A 16,299-nucleotide genomic window follows, 5' to 3' on the forward strand; every position below is an offset into this window, starting at 1 on the left:
AAGCTGGTTGGGCCGCGGCTTCGGTCCAATCGGAAGGCAACACGCATCGGATCCGGGTAGACCGGCTATTGTTCATGCGAGGTGACGTGTCTGGCACTATTCATGCGAATTTTCTCGGAAATTGAACCAAAAGTTTCCAAAATTCATAACTTTCGCATACGAGCTCCGTTTTTGACGTTCTTCATATGCACGCGTAGCTAAAATTATGTTCCAAAACTTTTGGTTTAGACTTCGTCTGCTAATTTTGACATTAATTTTAATATTATTATTTTTAACAGATCGGGACATGAAAATCCGTTAAAAATTCATAACTTCTTCCTCCGACGTCCGTTTTTGTCACACTTTTTACTGTTGTACTACTAATGATGAGACCTTCAATTCTCGTTTAGGTTGTGTCGGCTAAAAATCAATCTATCTAAAATTCGAGTTTTTAGTTGTCTACTACTAAGCTGAAACTTTGAAAAATCATAACTTCCTCATACGAAGTCAGATTTTTGCGTTCTTTTTATCGAACTTCTCGGTTTAACGAATACTACGACTTTCATTTAGATTACTAAGGCTAAAAAGTAGTTTATCAAAAACTCACTTTTTACGTCATTCGGCGTCGTACCGGTTTTGTCGCGGATCTTCGATTGGTCATAACTTCTTCGTTATAACTTGGATTTCGATGAGGTTTTCGTCTAAATGTTTCTAACAAGATTATCTACAAATTTCAATAATAAAATTTTACTTATTTCAAGTTTTATATTTTCGTTATATTTCATTATTTGGCTTTTAATTGGAATCTCATAAGATTTTCAATATTTTATAAGTGATGTTAAACATAGTTTTACTTCATTTATAGTAAAAACTATCTGTTAGAACTCAACATTCAAATTCACATAATATTTCATAATATTATTTACTTAAAACACAATTTCAAAACGTGTATGTTACACCTTGTTTATGAACTCTTAGACAATTAAAAATGTCTTGGACGAATAACGAGGATATATTGAAGAGTTCTTGACCCAAATGAAATAGAAAATAAATAAATAAAAACAGAATAACAAACGCATGTGTTTGTGTGATGAATAAGCAACAAATATTTCTTTTGTGGAAAAAGAATAATTTATTTATCTAAATTCAAGTATGAATCCTTGAACTCACTATCTTTCTTTTATCTCACCAATATTAATTGAGTGGTAAAAAGGTACATAAATTTATTTTTTAAATGGAAGGATAAAATTATTAAGGTTGTGTTTGATGCGTCATATCTAGTTTATTTTTCGAAATTTTTTAACTTATAAGTTTTTTAAAAACCTACTTAGACTAGTTTTTTTTTTAATTTTCCAAATATACTCCTTATTTAATTATAGAAAATACATTCTTTTAAATGTCATTTTAAGTCATTTTAAAATTTTCAGTTAGTTTTATCAAACGATATTTTTTATCAGCTAGTTTTTCAGTTATCAGCTAAATTTTATTTAACAACTAACTTTTCAGTTAGTACGTTAAACATAACCTAAGTGAAAATATCAAAACCCTAAAAAAATATCAGTTAGAAATTCTCTTCATCAAAATAAAAATCACTTGTCAATTCACTATACATTAGTTTTTAGTTAATTATATATTCTAATTTTTATTATTGAACATGTCATGCTATTTGTTTGGAACGCAGAGAGCAATCAACAATCTACTAAAACTAATTGATCAGGGTTAATTGGTTACAATCCAATGATTGGACTAGAGACTTAAGATACCCTTCCATCGTCACCACATTATATATGAAATTTAATTATGGGTTTCATCATAAAAGGGGTGGTATGCTATATATTTTTTAAGGATTCAAAACGATTTTTTTTTATTTGTTTACATATGAGTGGATCCCACTTATATGAGCTGTACTTTGGCTGTTTAACTTGGCCCTACAGTGGACTCTTGGTTTCGAACATCCACATAACTATATGATTGGTAATTAATTAATCAAGTCAAACCTCACTAACATTCTTGAAAAAAGGGTATAAATAGGTTCCTTTTTTCTCGATATCCCAAGTCATTTCAAAGCCTCCTTTGATAACCAAAAGTGAACAAGAAATAAAAAGATGGAGTCTTTTGGAAATTTCTTTGATGAAGAATGGCACAGTTTGAGCAAAATGTTCGTAGAAGATCAAGATTATGATAGGTTTTCTGGGCAAGGGTTGTTGTCAAGTGAACATGATCATGATCATTGTTCAAACGTTGAACGTGAAACCATATATTTTCCTTCTAGTGAGCATGTATTTAGCAATGCTAAATCATTTATCGCCGACGATGAGAGTTTAGTCTATGTTTCTGACAATGTTAACCCTAATTTCTACCATTTTTTCTCTCAAGAAAGTAGCATTTGTAGCAGCGGTGCTAGTACTGACACGGTCTCTCTACCCTACCCAAGCCATGAAAATTTCCAGCTTTGCCCTTCTATTATTCCTCCTTCACCATCAAACGATGCGTGTGATCAATCCATCCCTTTTTATATGTTGGACGAGATCAACAACTCACCACTACCAACCCACGCTTTTGCTAATGATGCAATGAGCAGAAGTCTCTACATGACACAAGATGTGGCAGTGGAGAAGGTTAAAATCGACAATTCACTTGTTCTGGACAGGGGTATCCCTCTGAAGAGGAACCTTGAAATGCGAGATGATGATGAAGTTAACAATGAGAAAACCAATAAGAACCCCAAGAAGAGATCGCGAGTTTCAAAAGAAAATGTAAGTTTATTATTTTATGTGTAATTGTGAGAATGTGGAATCATTTGTTTATCTTCAAGAACATTAAAAATATGTAACCCAAGAAGAAAATCTTATAGAATATTACCTTTGTTGTGTGTGTTTAATAGAAAAGTAAGAAGAATCTGCAACCAAAGAAGAATCAAAAGATGAATGATGCAGAAGAGTGCAACAACAACAATGGACAAAGTTCAAGTTCTTGCAGCTCTGATGATAATCTAACTGGATCTCAGGACTTGAATGGAGCTATTAACCCGATTAATGGAAAAACAAGAGCTAGTAGAGGCACTGCAACTGATCCCCAAAGCCTTTATGCAAGGGTAAGCACTTCGGTTCTTGATGAAATATGCAAAAAACAACATTAAATTATGCAAGAAAAAGAGCAAAATTATGAACAAAAACCAATCCAGTTTTTTTTTTTTATTTATTTAAACTTCAATTAATTGATGATCTTTGGAACTTCTGGTTTTGCAGAAAAGAAGAGAAAGAATTAATGAGAGACTAAGAATCCTTCAGAACCTCGTACCCAATGGTACAAAGGTTGACATTAGCACAATGCTTGAAGAAGCAGTTGAATATGTGAAGTTCTTAAAGCTTCAAATTCAGGTAATTGAGATTATTAATATATAAAACAAATATAATTTCAGTTATTATAGTGACATAATTTTATGTTTATAAATAATCAACACCTAATCATTGTTTTTCTGTGTGATATTTATTGCAGTTGTTGAGCTCTGATGATATGTGGATGTATGCTCCAATTGCTTACAATGGAATGGACATGGGTCTCTACCAAAATATCGCACCCAATTTATGATTCTGATTGGTTTTTCAGACTTAGTTCATTAACGATTTAATATATAATTAAAATAAAAAAATACGAATAATTCAGTAGACTATATATGACTTGTAATTGTTAATCATGTAATTATAAGACTCATGTTAATTTCAGGATGATGTAAAGTAATTAAATTTAAACCATAATTATAATGATTAGTACGGATGAATTAAGATGTTTGATTTTGGGTTGTTTACCAATACAAATGTAAGTGTCCATTTTTTAGATATTATGGATGTAGGTAAAAACAAATTTAGATATTAGATTTCTATTTCTATTTCTATTTCCATTAAACATATGAATATACATAATTAAATATTGCAAAATATCTAGTATATTAGTCTCTCCTTACATCCATGATGTATATACACGAGTACAACAAAGTGAAAAATAGTCATGCAACATGGTGACATTGTTGCATGTTGTGGTCATTAATCCTTTTTATTATATATGCGGCGAAGGTACATATTTAAAGTCAATACCTTTAATGACGCAAAATATAAATCTAACACTATTAAACTATTGGAATGATATTTCACAAATTCACATTTTAATCATATACCTATCCTATTTTTTGAAATGCAAAAAGACACGCTTAGGAAAATTGTTAACGCTAACCTCATTCTAATCAAGGACTATACATGCCTGTCCATTGATTATAGATGTCCGTTCGAAGAGTAAACTTTGGGTCCCTACAATTTCGGATATCGGCGAATTAGGAATGGATAATGACGGATTATCAACAAATAATGACATATTAGCAACGAATTAGCACATATAGCGATGGATTAGATACATATTAATGACAGACAGTGACGTAATAGCAGCGTATTAGCACATATATGTCGGATTAGCAATGGATTAATGAAGGATTATCAACAAATTAAAATTCCGGCACCTTCACCATACGGACTTGTGCGGCTTTACACCCAACACTGCCTCAGTGTTGGCCCTAGCATTATAAAATCTATTGGTAGATGTTTAATTTACTGGTGAAACATTACATCAAAAAACTGCACGGATAGTATTAAAAAGATAGAGGGGATAGATGTTGATAATAAAGATCATAAAACAAAACAAATTTGGGGATATGCTACTCATATACTCTGATACTTAGCCTCAAAATATTCTTATCTAATGCCATACCCTAAAAAAGAGCAAAGCTCCTCCATGTCATACCTCTCATTAGCCTCCCTCTTTATTCTATGACGTCTTCTACTCTAACCATATAACATCATTGAATCTCCCCTCCTTATAGTTACTGATGTTGGCTTCCTTTGAACATGTTTGTAGTACCTCCTTAATCGCCTTCCTTCAATTTTTCGGTGATTTATATCACTCTTAACTTGTTTCTTAGAGCCATTGGTATCTTATGCAGCAAAGTTATATCGCAAGACCATCTCAACATCCTCATTTATGCTACTTCCATCTTCTTATCATGGTCTTTTTTTTCTTGGCCAACATATAGATCCATACATCATGGAAGGCCTAATGATAATCCTATAAAACTTCCCCTTCGGTTTCAACCAGAAATTCCTGTCACATAAGACTCATACGACCATCCTCAACTATAACTAACACATATTTATGTGATGGGGTGGCATTTAGAACCACACCCTTTTTATGGATTGTGGATCATAAATACTTGAAGCTATTCTTTAGGAGGAAAGCTTGTTTTCCTATACATATATCTATTTCTTCATCATCAGTCTCCCCACTGAACTTGCACAAAATAAACTCTATTTTAACAATGTTTATCTACCAACCATTTCTTCTAATATCAACCTCCAAGAGTCTAACCGAGCATTCAACTCAATCCTAGAATCGAAAAAAAAAAAAAAAAAAAAAAACAATGTTATCAGCAAAAAAATTACACTAAGTCCTTTCCTTTTGGATCTTGTGTGAAATCCCATCCAAGAGCAAGAAAATTATATATAAAATGAGAGTCGCATCCCAATAAAGTTCAGTTTCAACCAAGAAGGAATTCGTTTCTCTAAATAAAGTCCAAACATAGGTCATAACCGCAAATACATGTTGTGTATACTACGGGTGTTCACGGGACAGTTTAGTTTAGATAGTAATAAAATTGTGACCGCGGGGCGGGTAACTCGTGCGCACTAACCGAAACAGAACCTAACCATATAAAGGTGCGTAACCACGGTTCGGTTCATGGGTGCACCAAACCATCTCCCATTTATCTATCAGCTAAATACCCGATCACAAACCAAAGCTGAAGATTATGTGTGCTCGTGAAATTGAAGTCAAGAATTGGGCTTGTGAAATTGAAGTCAAGAACTGGGAAGTAGATGATGCATGAGGGAGAAGCAGTATCGGAGTTGCCGACCATACCAAATGACTACTTCATCTTATCAGCAGCGCCTTGATCCTTGCTCTTCACCTGCTCACCTGTCCGCTGCATCAACCCTCCCATCTTCTCTTTCTCGTCATCCGTCGTCTCTTTTGTAGATTAACCCATATGTGACGCCTTCTCTTTTCCTTCTCCGATGAAATACAACTCGTTTGGACACTTGGCAACCAACCTCGTTTATCTATTAATTCTCAAGATCGAATTATTGGTAAGCTCTTTGTTAATTATGATTTTTTCATTAGGACATTCAACTCCCTTGTTGAAATTGGGGACTGTGGATTTAGCATTACCTGGAAAACCGGAATCTGGTTCCTTAACAACGATGAGCAGATGTTCGAACAAGTGTTATGTTTACTTCCCGTTTCAATTACTGGCTCAATCTCTTCATCTATAATGCTAATAATCACTTCATCAACCATCTTCTTCTTCTTCTTTAAAATTATTGTTCTTAGTTTTAGATTTTTTTTTTTTTTTTTAAATTTGCCTGCTGATGTTCTGCAACTTGATCATTATATATGAGAAAAGATCATGAAGGAAGGTGTTATTGTTGCTTACATCATCGAGTAAAATACTTCAAGAAATAGGTTTTGATGTTGCTGTCAAAAAGATCATGAAGGAAGATGTTTTTTGTTGCCTACAAGATCGAGTAAAATACTCCAGGAAATGGGTTTTGTTGTTTCTGTAAAAAAGATTAGGAAGGAAGGTGTGGGTTGAATAAATGGGGAAATCGAACTGTTTATAGGTTTGTTCTCCATTTACACATTACTCCTTTTGATAGGACTTTGTTTTTATTTTTGGTGGGTTTTATTGAGAGGTGTGATTTAATTGTATCGGTTGGTTGATTTCAGGAAGGACTTTTGACAGCAACCCCATAATAGAGGGTGAACTAAAAGTTAGAACTGCCATCCAAAGAAATTTGGTAATTTTTATATCTATTTCTCTTATTTGATCATTCCATACCAATCAATTTGTTTTAAGTAGTATATTCTTTGTTTTGTTTGGTTGCATTTGTATCTATACATTTTGATTTGCTTCGAAAGTACTATTGTTTTGTTTTGAAATGTGATTACAAATTCTTACTTTTTTTCTATTGATTTACTGATTTATGCATTTTTTTACTTTGATATTTTCCAACACATTGCATACGGTAATTAAATCTTAAATTCCAATTTTATCGGAATGGAATCACGAATTACAATTCTATTGGAATGGAATATGGATATTTTATCACTGATTTATGCATATTCTACAATTCTTGGTTATTGTGCAATTCATAAGTCCGGATATTTTTCTAAAAAAATTTAGTTTTTTATTTTTCATTTGTTAATGTGTTGTTGGATTCTAAACTAAATTGGATTTGTTTTCATAGAAGTTGATGCTTGAAGAACGGACATCAAAACTGAAAGTGATTCCTAGCAACATTATTCTTATAAAATGTATTAGGTGTTGTTTGTTTTTCTATAAAAACCTCTTCAAACCACTTATTGTTGCGCGGCGCAGCACACGCGCAACACTTTCCCTTTCGCAGCAGTTTGTTTTTTGGAAGACTTCAGACTACAAAACCTCTGCGCGTGTGCTGCGTGACGCAGCACTTGACTTGCCTCTTCTAACCTCTTCAACTTTCATTTTTTCTAAGTGTTTTTTTAAGAATTTTTTTATAACTTTTTTTTTAAATTTTTTTTTAAAACTTTGATTTTCTTAAATTTTTATTTACGGAGGTGATACAATTTATTTTTATAATTTCCACGATTTTTTTAATTTTTTTTTTTTTAAATTTTTTTTACCGTTTTATTAATAATATTTTCAATTTCAGTTACATTTTTTTAACGTGTTAATTTTTTACGAACTTTGTAGACAACGTTTACAATACTTTCTTAATTTTTTTATTATTTTCTTTTTTAATGTTTTTTTTTAAATTAGTTTTTTTTTTCTAAAATAAAACTATTAGCTTCTTTTACATTTTTTTATGTTTTTTTTTTAAAAAAAGTTTTATATATTTGTTTTTACCTGTTTTTATTATTATTATTTCAATGTTTTAAGACTAGAATTATTAAATTTCAATGTTGAGAATTATTTCAGTTTATAAAATTAGTTTATTTAAATTTTAGTTTACTGCAGCAGTCTAGAGATGTTAAAAAACAAACATGCTTCTTATTATAGGCTGCAGCCGTTTGTTCCACCTCCTCTGCTACAGAGGATTGTAGAGGTGGTCTGCAGACTTCATGAATTTTCCTTTCGAAAAAACAAACTGCACCTTAGTGTCTTTGTTAGATTTTGATGTTTTTTTCCCGATTTGAAAGTTTTTTTAGTTTTATTCTTTATAAAAATGTAATTCTTAGTAATCGTTACTCGCATTCTATAACAATTAATGTAATTTTTGTTTTTTATTCTTCAATTGATGGTTTGAGAATTTTTTATTCTACAAAAGGTGTTTAAAGTCATGATCAATAAATAGGCTCAAGAATATATTTTTTTTATGGTTCAACAATATTTTAATTATTGGATATACGCATAAACATATTCTGTCAGAATATCCGAATTAAAAGAGTTATAATTCGTAAAATCGGAATTTTAAAATTAATATAATCTATGATCTCTTAAAATATGTAATTTTCATTTATTAAATATATATTAATTGACTAATATACCCTTGTAAATAATTAGATTGTAATTTTCAATTATATTTAATTCAATAATATGTATTAATCACTTTCTTAAAATAAGTAAAATGATTGGCCCACAATCATTCCTACATCCATACAATAATTAGTTAAAATATAATAACCTAAGTTTATATATATATATATATATATATATATATATATATATATATATATATATATATTAAACGGTTCGGTTCGGGGTATCTACGGATACCTAAATATCAAAACTAAAAATCGACCAACTGATATCCGTTTTTTCGGTTTTGGATTGGCTGGTTTAGCTCGTTTCAGTTTTGCGGTTTTTTTGCACACCCTTAGTGTATACTATGAGATATTTCATGGGGACTAATGGTGTATCCGGGTCGGCCGTCCAGCCTAGCTTAATATTGACCCGTATCCAACAGGTTGGAGCGGAAAAAATGAAGAATACCTGCCCAGTTGGCAATGGGTTCATACTAACCCGAATGATCACAACCTATCCCACAAATCGACAAATGACAATTATCGGAAATTGACCTAGATGGCAATATCAAAGCACAACAGATTTTATATATATATATATATATATATATATATATATATATATATATATGTATATATGAGACATATATTATGACTCGCGCATACATAAGATCTTGGAAATAAACTATAGAGGTTGTACACAACCAGTTAGTTGTCTTTACATGGATTATAGAGAAAAACTGGATAAATCCAAATACCAAAATAAAAGGGGGCGTATAAAAACCCCCCGAAGATGAGACAGTAAGGTAAGCTCTCAGGAGGACCCAAGACTTTTTGCAATTCATTCCTTAAGAATCATACAACGTCTAACTTAGGTATCAGAGAGAAACACTAGGGTCCAACCATCGATGTCGCTTTCTAACCTAGTAGTTATCTACTTTTGCAGCGTATTTTTTGGAATACTCGTTAGGAAGAGTGGGCGAACTCCATTTATTAAAGTGGCTGGAAGATCACATAGCAACATGGACCTCTCTAGATTTTAAGGTCCGTTAAACCAACTCTCAAAGGACACAATCATCGCATCTAAGTCAATGAACACCATGTGTAGATCCTTATTTCTTTTTTGATATTTATTCAAAAGGCAATAAAGTAGGTGGGTTAGAATTTACGTTCACGGGTCAACCCGCCAAATCGTATAAAAAATTTTATTTTTTATTTTATATATTTTATGTAACATCCCAAATTCCAACCATAAATGTTTTGAAAGTAAGATTGTAAGGTTTACTAAAAAGTTATTCAAAATTATTAATGAATCATAAAATCATCTTTTCAAATCACATCAACATAATCATGGTAACAAAATGTGTATGCTAAGTCTTGTTTTAAAAACCGTAACGTAACATAGATTTAATAACTAGATGTCATGCCCCACCGAGGATATTCAAATGTCCCAACCATGTCAACTTCTTCCCTGTAGAACCTGAAGGACCTACAACTAAAACATAAAGTAGCAACTATAAGCCTAAAGCTTAGTGCGTAATCACAACACCCACCCATTATAGATCATATGCAATATACATGATAACACATAAAATTCAAGTAATAAATCACATATTACTTACATTCTACTACATAACATATGATAGCCTAAATAATCTTAGTCAACTAGATTCCCTCTGAGAGGTTTGTCTCTAATCAACCTAATATTGACCACTTCCCTCCAAGAGGTCTATCATGGTCTTACATCCTTATAATGCTACAAGATTACCTCTGAGAGGTCTATCTCTAGTTAACATACATATACTCCCTCTATCCCAAAATTGTTTTCCACGTTTGACTTTTTAAGTCTCTTTTATTCAACTATGACATTAAATAATTTACTTTTTGTTATATAATTTTTTATGCAAGATATATGAATATATTGTTTTTTAAATACATTTTCACTGTTATAAGTTTTATAAAAAAATTATAGAACACAAATAAAGTTATTTATGTTCAAAGTTAACATGGAAAGACTTCAAAAATCAAACATGGACAATAATTTTGGGATGGTGGGAGTAATACATAATCTACATAATTAATAAGCTCATGAGAACCCACATGAATTGAAGACAATATAAAATCCACAACTTAAGCTAGTGGCATCAAGCCTTCCCCAAAACTACACAATAGATAACCCCAATTTAATAATTAAGGTAAAACATTCATCTATACTTACTTATCAAGTCTAGGTCTAAATAAATCTATTCTATGGGCAAAAGGTCATTTTGCATGTCTAAAACTCAAACCCAACACAGTTGACCAAAAGTCAAAATTGGTCAAAAGTCAACCATCAATGTCATCATGTCGTTGCCAACACATAGTTGTGGCACTAACGGCTAGGCAAAAAAGTAGTCGCAACCTGCTCAGAATTTGTGGCGCCAACTGCTACAAATCACTGTGTAACTTTGGCAATTCATCCAACTTCCATCCAAGGGCGTATTCCTTTAAGATATAAGCTTTAAACCTCCAGATCATGTCAAAATGTAGTCTTAATGGATAAATTTTCCAATTTTATCCATTTTCATGTCCTTAACACCATTATTCTAAGTCTAGGTAAAAAATGAGACCAAAATGCTCGCAAACTCATGCATGGGCCAAATGGAAAGATAAACTTCTCATCTTCTTTTCGCAATGGATCCAGAAGGCATAAAAACACAACCTTTAAGGTTGTAAAAATTCAAACAACAACCCAAAATCATTCCAACTACCAATATAAGCATAAAACCTTAGATCTAGACCCAATAACTTATAAAGCTCAAAGCTTGAAGAGTTACATAGGTCCAAAAGGTGTTGAAAAGGTGAAACTAACTTGATCATTGACTCCTTACTTCACCAATGCATACTCTTCTCCTTCAAGGTGCATAAATAAGCATGATAAGCTCAAAGATCAAAGGGAGAGGCTAAGGTTTGATGGGGATGCTCTGAGGGTAATGTGGGTTGAGGGTGGAGCAAACCCTAGAAATCACATTCTTTAAATATGGATCAAACTTCGAGATTTAGGGTTATGGGTCCTATCGACTTCACGACACTAACATTAAATGTCACGGCGGTGACGTGCGTCGCACCTCCTTACGATGTGACTTAAGCCTTGTCTCGGTGCAACTTAACAATAACAAAACCAAGAACTTAATAATCTAAAATAATCCAATTAGTTCATACTTGAAAAGTGGGTGGTACATTTTTTAAAGGGTATTACTATTTTAAAGCATGCTCCTTAGATATGTTCACCGTATAATATAGTAGATTTAAGTTATACGACTACAACTATCTGCCTATACATGTTGCGTGCCATAAATTAAACTAGTCCTCACTATTATGCAAATAATATATGGGATTATAGGTCAACCCACTAACCTGTGGACCCAAATCTGACCCAAGAACCTGTAAACTCGTATAATTAAACGAGTCGTGTCCTGATTGATGTTTTCAACCCTCCAACTTGCGACACGAATAATTATATGGATCATTTACAGGTTGATGCTTTCTGACCCGCGAACCTGGACTTGACATGATTGCTACCCCTAGTATTTTGGGATTGTATCCAATATAGGATTTGGGGGAGGGGTTGTAGCCCGCTCAGACGGTATTGTTTACCATTTTTTTAGTAAATTATAGATTTGGCCCATATAGTTTACCCAAATTCACATATTTGGTCCTAATATTGGATTTTTGACATGGTTGGTCATTGTGGTTTGCATTTTTTACATTGGTGGTGTGGTTTGTATGAGAAGACCATATTATTATTATTTTTATATATTTTAATAATTAAAATTTTAAAAAATTACGCTACACCCTTTATCCATCTCTTTTTACTGTCAATTGGAGAAAAAAAGCATGCCAACACCCTACATCACTTGTTTCTTATTCTATCATCATGTTGTCTCTTGGTCGGCGAAAAATGCCCACTATCACCCATTTTCATGCAGCGATAATGCCCCGGGTGGGTTGTGGGTATATGTGGTGTTTAGAGGCTTTTCATGAGGTTTCTAATGAGGATCCTTGAGCTTGATTCTATGGTAAGTTCCAAAGGGTATGAGGTTTGGGGTGATGGTGGTGTGTGAAAGTTCTTCTGGTTGGATTCTTAGTTATGACCTTCGCTAGAAAATGATGATCCACTTCCTGATTTCTTTTCCAAATATGGAATTCTTCTTTGAACACAATACCAATAAGAGCAAAGAGTAGCACCAAAGCAACTAAAGTGGTCGCAGCATACTTAACCTCCAAAAATCTAAGTTTTCTTTTAGTTATGATTATTAACCATAGGAAACCCTACTAGTCTTAATGAAATATATAAAAATTCATAGAAAGTTTTGAGCTTATTTGACTATTTAATAACTTTTGAGGTTTTAAGAATCCGAATAAAGACTACAAAACTACAGAGACAACTCCTTAAACCCATTCGATGAACAAGATGAATGATCTTGGATCATGCCCTAATGAACATGATATAGTTAAGTGATAACTGTACTGCTTAACCCTACAAAACCATTCAAAAGTTCTACCCCGCGGATGATTGCTTACGAAAATTTGTACATAAGTAACTAAAACTCATGTATTAGCAAACATTTGTGAATTTGCACCTATGAAAATGAACAAAAACATTTTTCAAACATGTAGTTGTGTAATCTTTCTGGTCACTACCATCCAAATCATGAAAGTACATAAAGAAGTTCATGTCGATGCCAAGGAGGAGGACCACCCATGTTGGTGAGATTTCATTAATTAACCTGAAGATGATTCCAATATTGTCACCAAGTCTTTGAAAGTGCTAAGGAGATTAAGGGTGCTTTGATCATACCCAAGGGAGGATTTGATGTCCCTAAAGTATATAATAAATATGTTAGTAGCTCCGACAACTGACATGATGAGAAGGCAAACGAACACCATGAAACACTACCCCGAGATGACATGGAGACCAGAGCTACCAACATCTTTCATCCTTCCATCATCACCGGAGCAACTAAAACTAAAACACTAAGCTACCACCATATGTTTGAGAGAAAGGAAGAAAGGATAGGGTGTGGGGTATTTTTTTAATATTATTATTAGAATATATTAATAACTAAAAAAGAAAAGGAAAAAACATATTAAAAGGGAAGATGATCTTTTCATATGATGAGGAACCACAGATCCAACAAATGAAAATAATATGGACCAACCATATCAAAAATCCAATAGCATAACATTTTTTCTTTATTTTTTTAGTTTTTCTTAATGTTTTCTTATTTTAAATATCCGATTTTTCTCCCTTTCTCTTTTATTTCACATTTTTATTGTTTTTTTTTTATTTTAAATAACATTTTTTGTGTGCTGTTTTTTTAAATAACAATATTCTTTTGTCCGTTTTTTTTTTTTTAGATATCATCTGTTGGTGATTTTATATCATCAATATTATTTAAGTGTAATAGGATTAAAATTGTTGATCAAAAGTGATATTGTTGAATATTGAACAAGTTAGGATGGTGTAGGAGTGTACACTTGTTCAAGTTTTTCAAGATTCAAAGTACATTGTTATTTAGGGGAGAAGCCCCTAAACGAACGGGGGTCCGGAGGCAACGCCCCTAGGAGCGGGTTTTGGTAGTTTTATAACAGTTTGTAACTCTCTATTGACAATTTTTAGACAAGAATGATATATCCGTTTTTTGGTCATTTTTCTGGTATATCTTGAAGAACATTTTCATATACATTCTCACATTTTATTCTTTAAATTTTATCCAATTGAGTGTTCGATCTGTACCATTGAAATACTTCACTTTGATAGTGAATCACGACTTTCAGAGAATCCAAACAATCTATTCATCCTCTATTTTCTAACATCATCATTTCGACACAACAAAAGATTTTATTTTTCAACATCTTAATCTCTTATTATTGGCATTAAAAAAAAGGAGGTAAACTTTTTTATTGTTCAAGAGTTGGACGGAAAAAAGGTGTACAAAATTCTTTTTATCAAGATAAACATATATGTATATAGTATATTTTAATGTTATTCTTAAATCAATTTAAATTAAATAGTTTGATTTTAGTAAAAATAAAAAATCGATGCTTAGATTCATTATTATAGATATATTGTTTAGACGGTTTTCATATGAAAAGTATAAAAATAATTATATTTAATATGTTAATATTTTGTCAAATTAGTTTTTTAATGACAGTATAACATGTATATAGTAAATATCATTTTTAAAGTGTCAAAGTGTATGCAATTGATCTAAATCAAAACATTGTTAAAAAAATATGTTTTTACTACACAGCATGCAGATGAAGTTTATTAAAAAGCTAAAATAATGTTTACTGGGTTATAGAGACACTTTGAAGTTGTTGTTAAAGCTACTGAGTATTTATCTTATTTATATTGTTGCTGATTTGTTACATTGTGACACTTTGTTGCTGTCACATAAATACATTTTAATTGTATAGAAGTGTTGTATTAAGGTGTATGACTTTGGTAACACATTGTCGTAACTAGACCTATATGGTGTTTATTTGGTGTCGTTTTTGGATTTTGAAATTGTAATTTGGCAATATGCATGCCTTTTTAATTATCTATCTATTTTATAATGTAAAATTTCCTTTTAATTTTATTGTAATAATTTGATTAGGAAATTATTAAATGTAATAAATGAAAACCGAATACTACCAAACGAAACCATAGAGATTTGTGTTTTAAGAAGTTCCACCGACAACATCAACAAGTGATGGCAAAACAAGTAGGAACCGAACATCAAAATGTTTGTTTTTTGTCCAGAGATAAAAAAAAAGATTTATTTATATAAACAAGAAAATAACAGTAAAAAGGTAACATAAAAATAGAATGAAGAAAGTCAATCTCTATCACCCAATAAAATGGTAAAAAGGTCAAATAAAAGAGAAAGTGACTACCTTAAATATTTTTCAAATGACAAAACTGCAAATTTGGTCCTTGTGGTTTGTCAAAACCTTTGGATGGGATCCAAAAAGTTTCCAGCTTGCACCAAAGTTCCAAAATCGAGGTTTTCATGGGTTTTTAATCCATTCCGTCATTGTCCGTTTGTTTGGAGCCGTTAATGCCATCACGTGCCCTCCATGTGAGGGCATTTTGGTTATTTTAGGTCCTTATTTTAAATAATATCATATTTCTCCTTTATATACATACTCATACGCAATCCCCTTCTTCTTCATTTTTATTTATAAAGAAGGAGCAACAAAGATCTTCTTCTTCTTCATCTCTCATTTACTTCTACTGCTACGAGATTCAAAAATGGTGCTCTGCTTCTGTGGGAATGTTGTTGTTGTGCGAACCTCATGGACCTCATGAAACCCTGGTCGTCGTTTCTATGCATGCCCTAAAATGGTAAGCAAACTCATATTAGGTTATGATATTTCGGTAGTTATGCAATAACTCTTCTACTTTAATGTATTCTTGTAGGGATCCAGATGTGGATTTTTGGGGTGGATCGATCCCCTATGTGTCAAAGATCAACTGTTATCATACCAGGACTGTTGAGAATAATGAATAGGTATGAGGTTGAAGTGGGTCAGCTGAAGATGTGTTTGCTTGCCTCGTGGGTCTTGTTTCTGTTGTTTGTGTTGTTTTGGAATTAGGAATTAGAGTTTAGGGCTTTTTTGTTGGTAATGACCACTTATAAATGTTGTCTTTTGGTGCTAGTGTTGTAAGTGTTGTCTTTTGGTTCA

At 32.1% G+C, this 16,299-nt stretch overlaps 1 protein-coding gene across 1 annotated transcript; it reads left to right on the forward strand.

Moving 5' to 3' along the window:
- Nucleotides 1–2,051: 2,051 nt before the first annotated feature.
- LOC145048519 (uncharacterized) lies at nucleotides 2,052–3,718 on the forward strand. The gene is made up of 4 exons (XM_078997041.1): nucleotides 2,052–2,735; nucleotides 2,864–3,073; nucleotides 3,228–3,359; nucleotides 3,478–3,718. Exons 1-4 carry the CDS (start codon nucleotides 2,085–2,087, stop codon nucleotides 3,568–3,570), a joined length of 1,086 nt encoding a protein of 361 aa, XP_078853167.1. The 5' UTR covers nucleotides 2,052–2,084; the 3' UTR covers nucleotides 3,571–3,718.
- The last annotated feature ends 12,581 nt before the right edge of the window (nucleotides 3,719–16,299 follow it).

The sequence above is a fragment of the Lactuca saligna genome, chromosome 1 (genome assembly GCF_052625555.1).
Source record: "Lactuca saligna cultivar CGN05327 chromosome 1, ASM5262555v1, whole genome shotgun sequence".
NCBI classification, from domain to species: domain Eukaryota; kingdom Viridiplantae; phylum Streptophyta; class Magnoliopsida; order Asterales; family Asteraceae; genus Lactuca; species Lactuca saligna.

Excerpts from the sequence above, each read along its gene's own strand:
- LOC145048519 (XM_078997041.1), top strand. The coding sequence starts at position 2,085 with ATGGAGTCTTTTGGAAATTTCTTTGATGAAGAATGGCACAGTTTGAGC. Across the intron at positions 2,736-2,863 it reads CGCGAGTTTCAAAAGAAAAT|AAAAGTAAGAAGAATCTGCA; the intron begins GTAAGTTTATTA and ends TGTGTTTAATAG. Across the intron at positions 3,074-3,227 it reads CCCAAAGCCTTTATGCAAGG|AAAAGAAGAGAAAGAATTAA; the intron begins GTAAGCACTTCG and ends CTGGTTTTGCAG.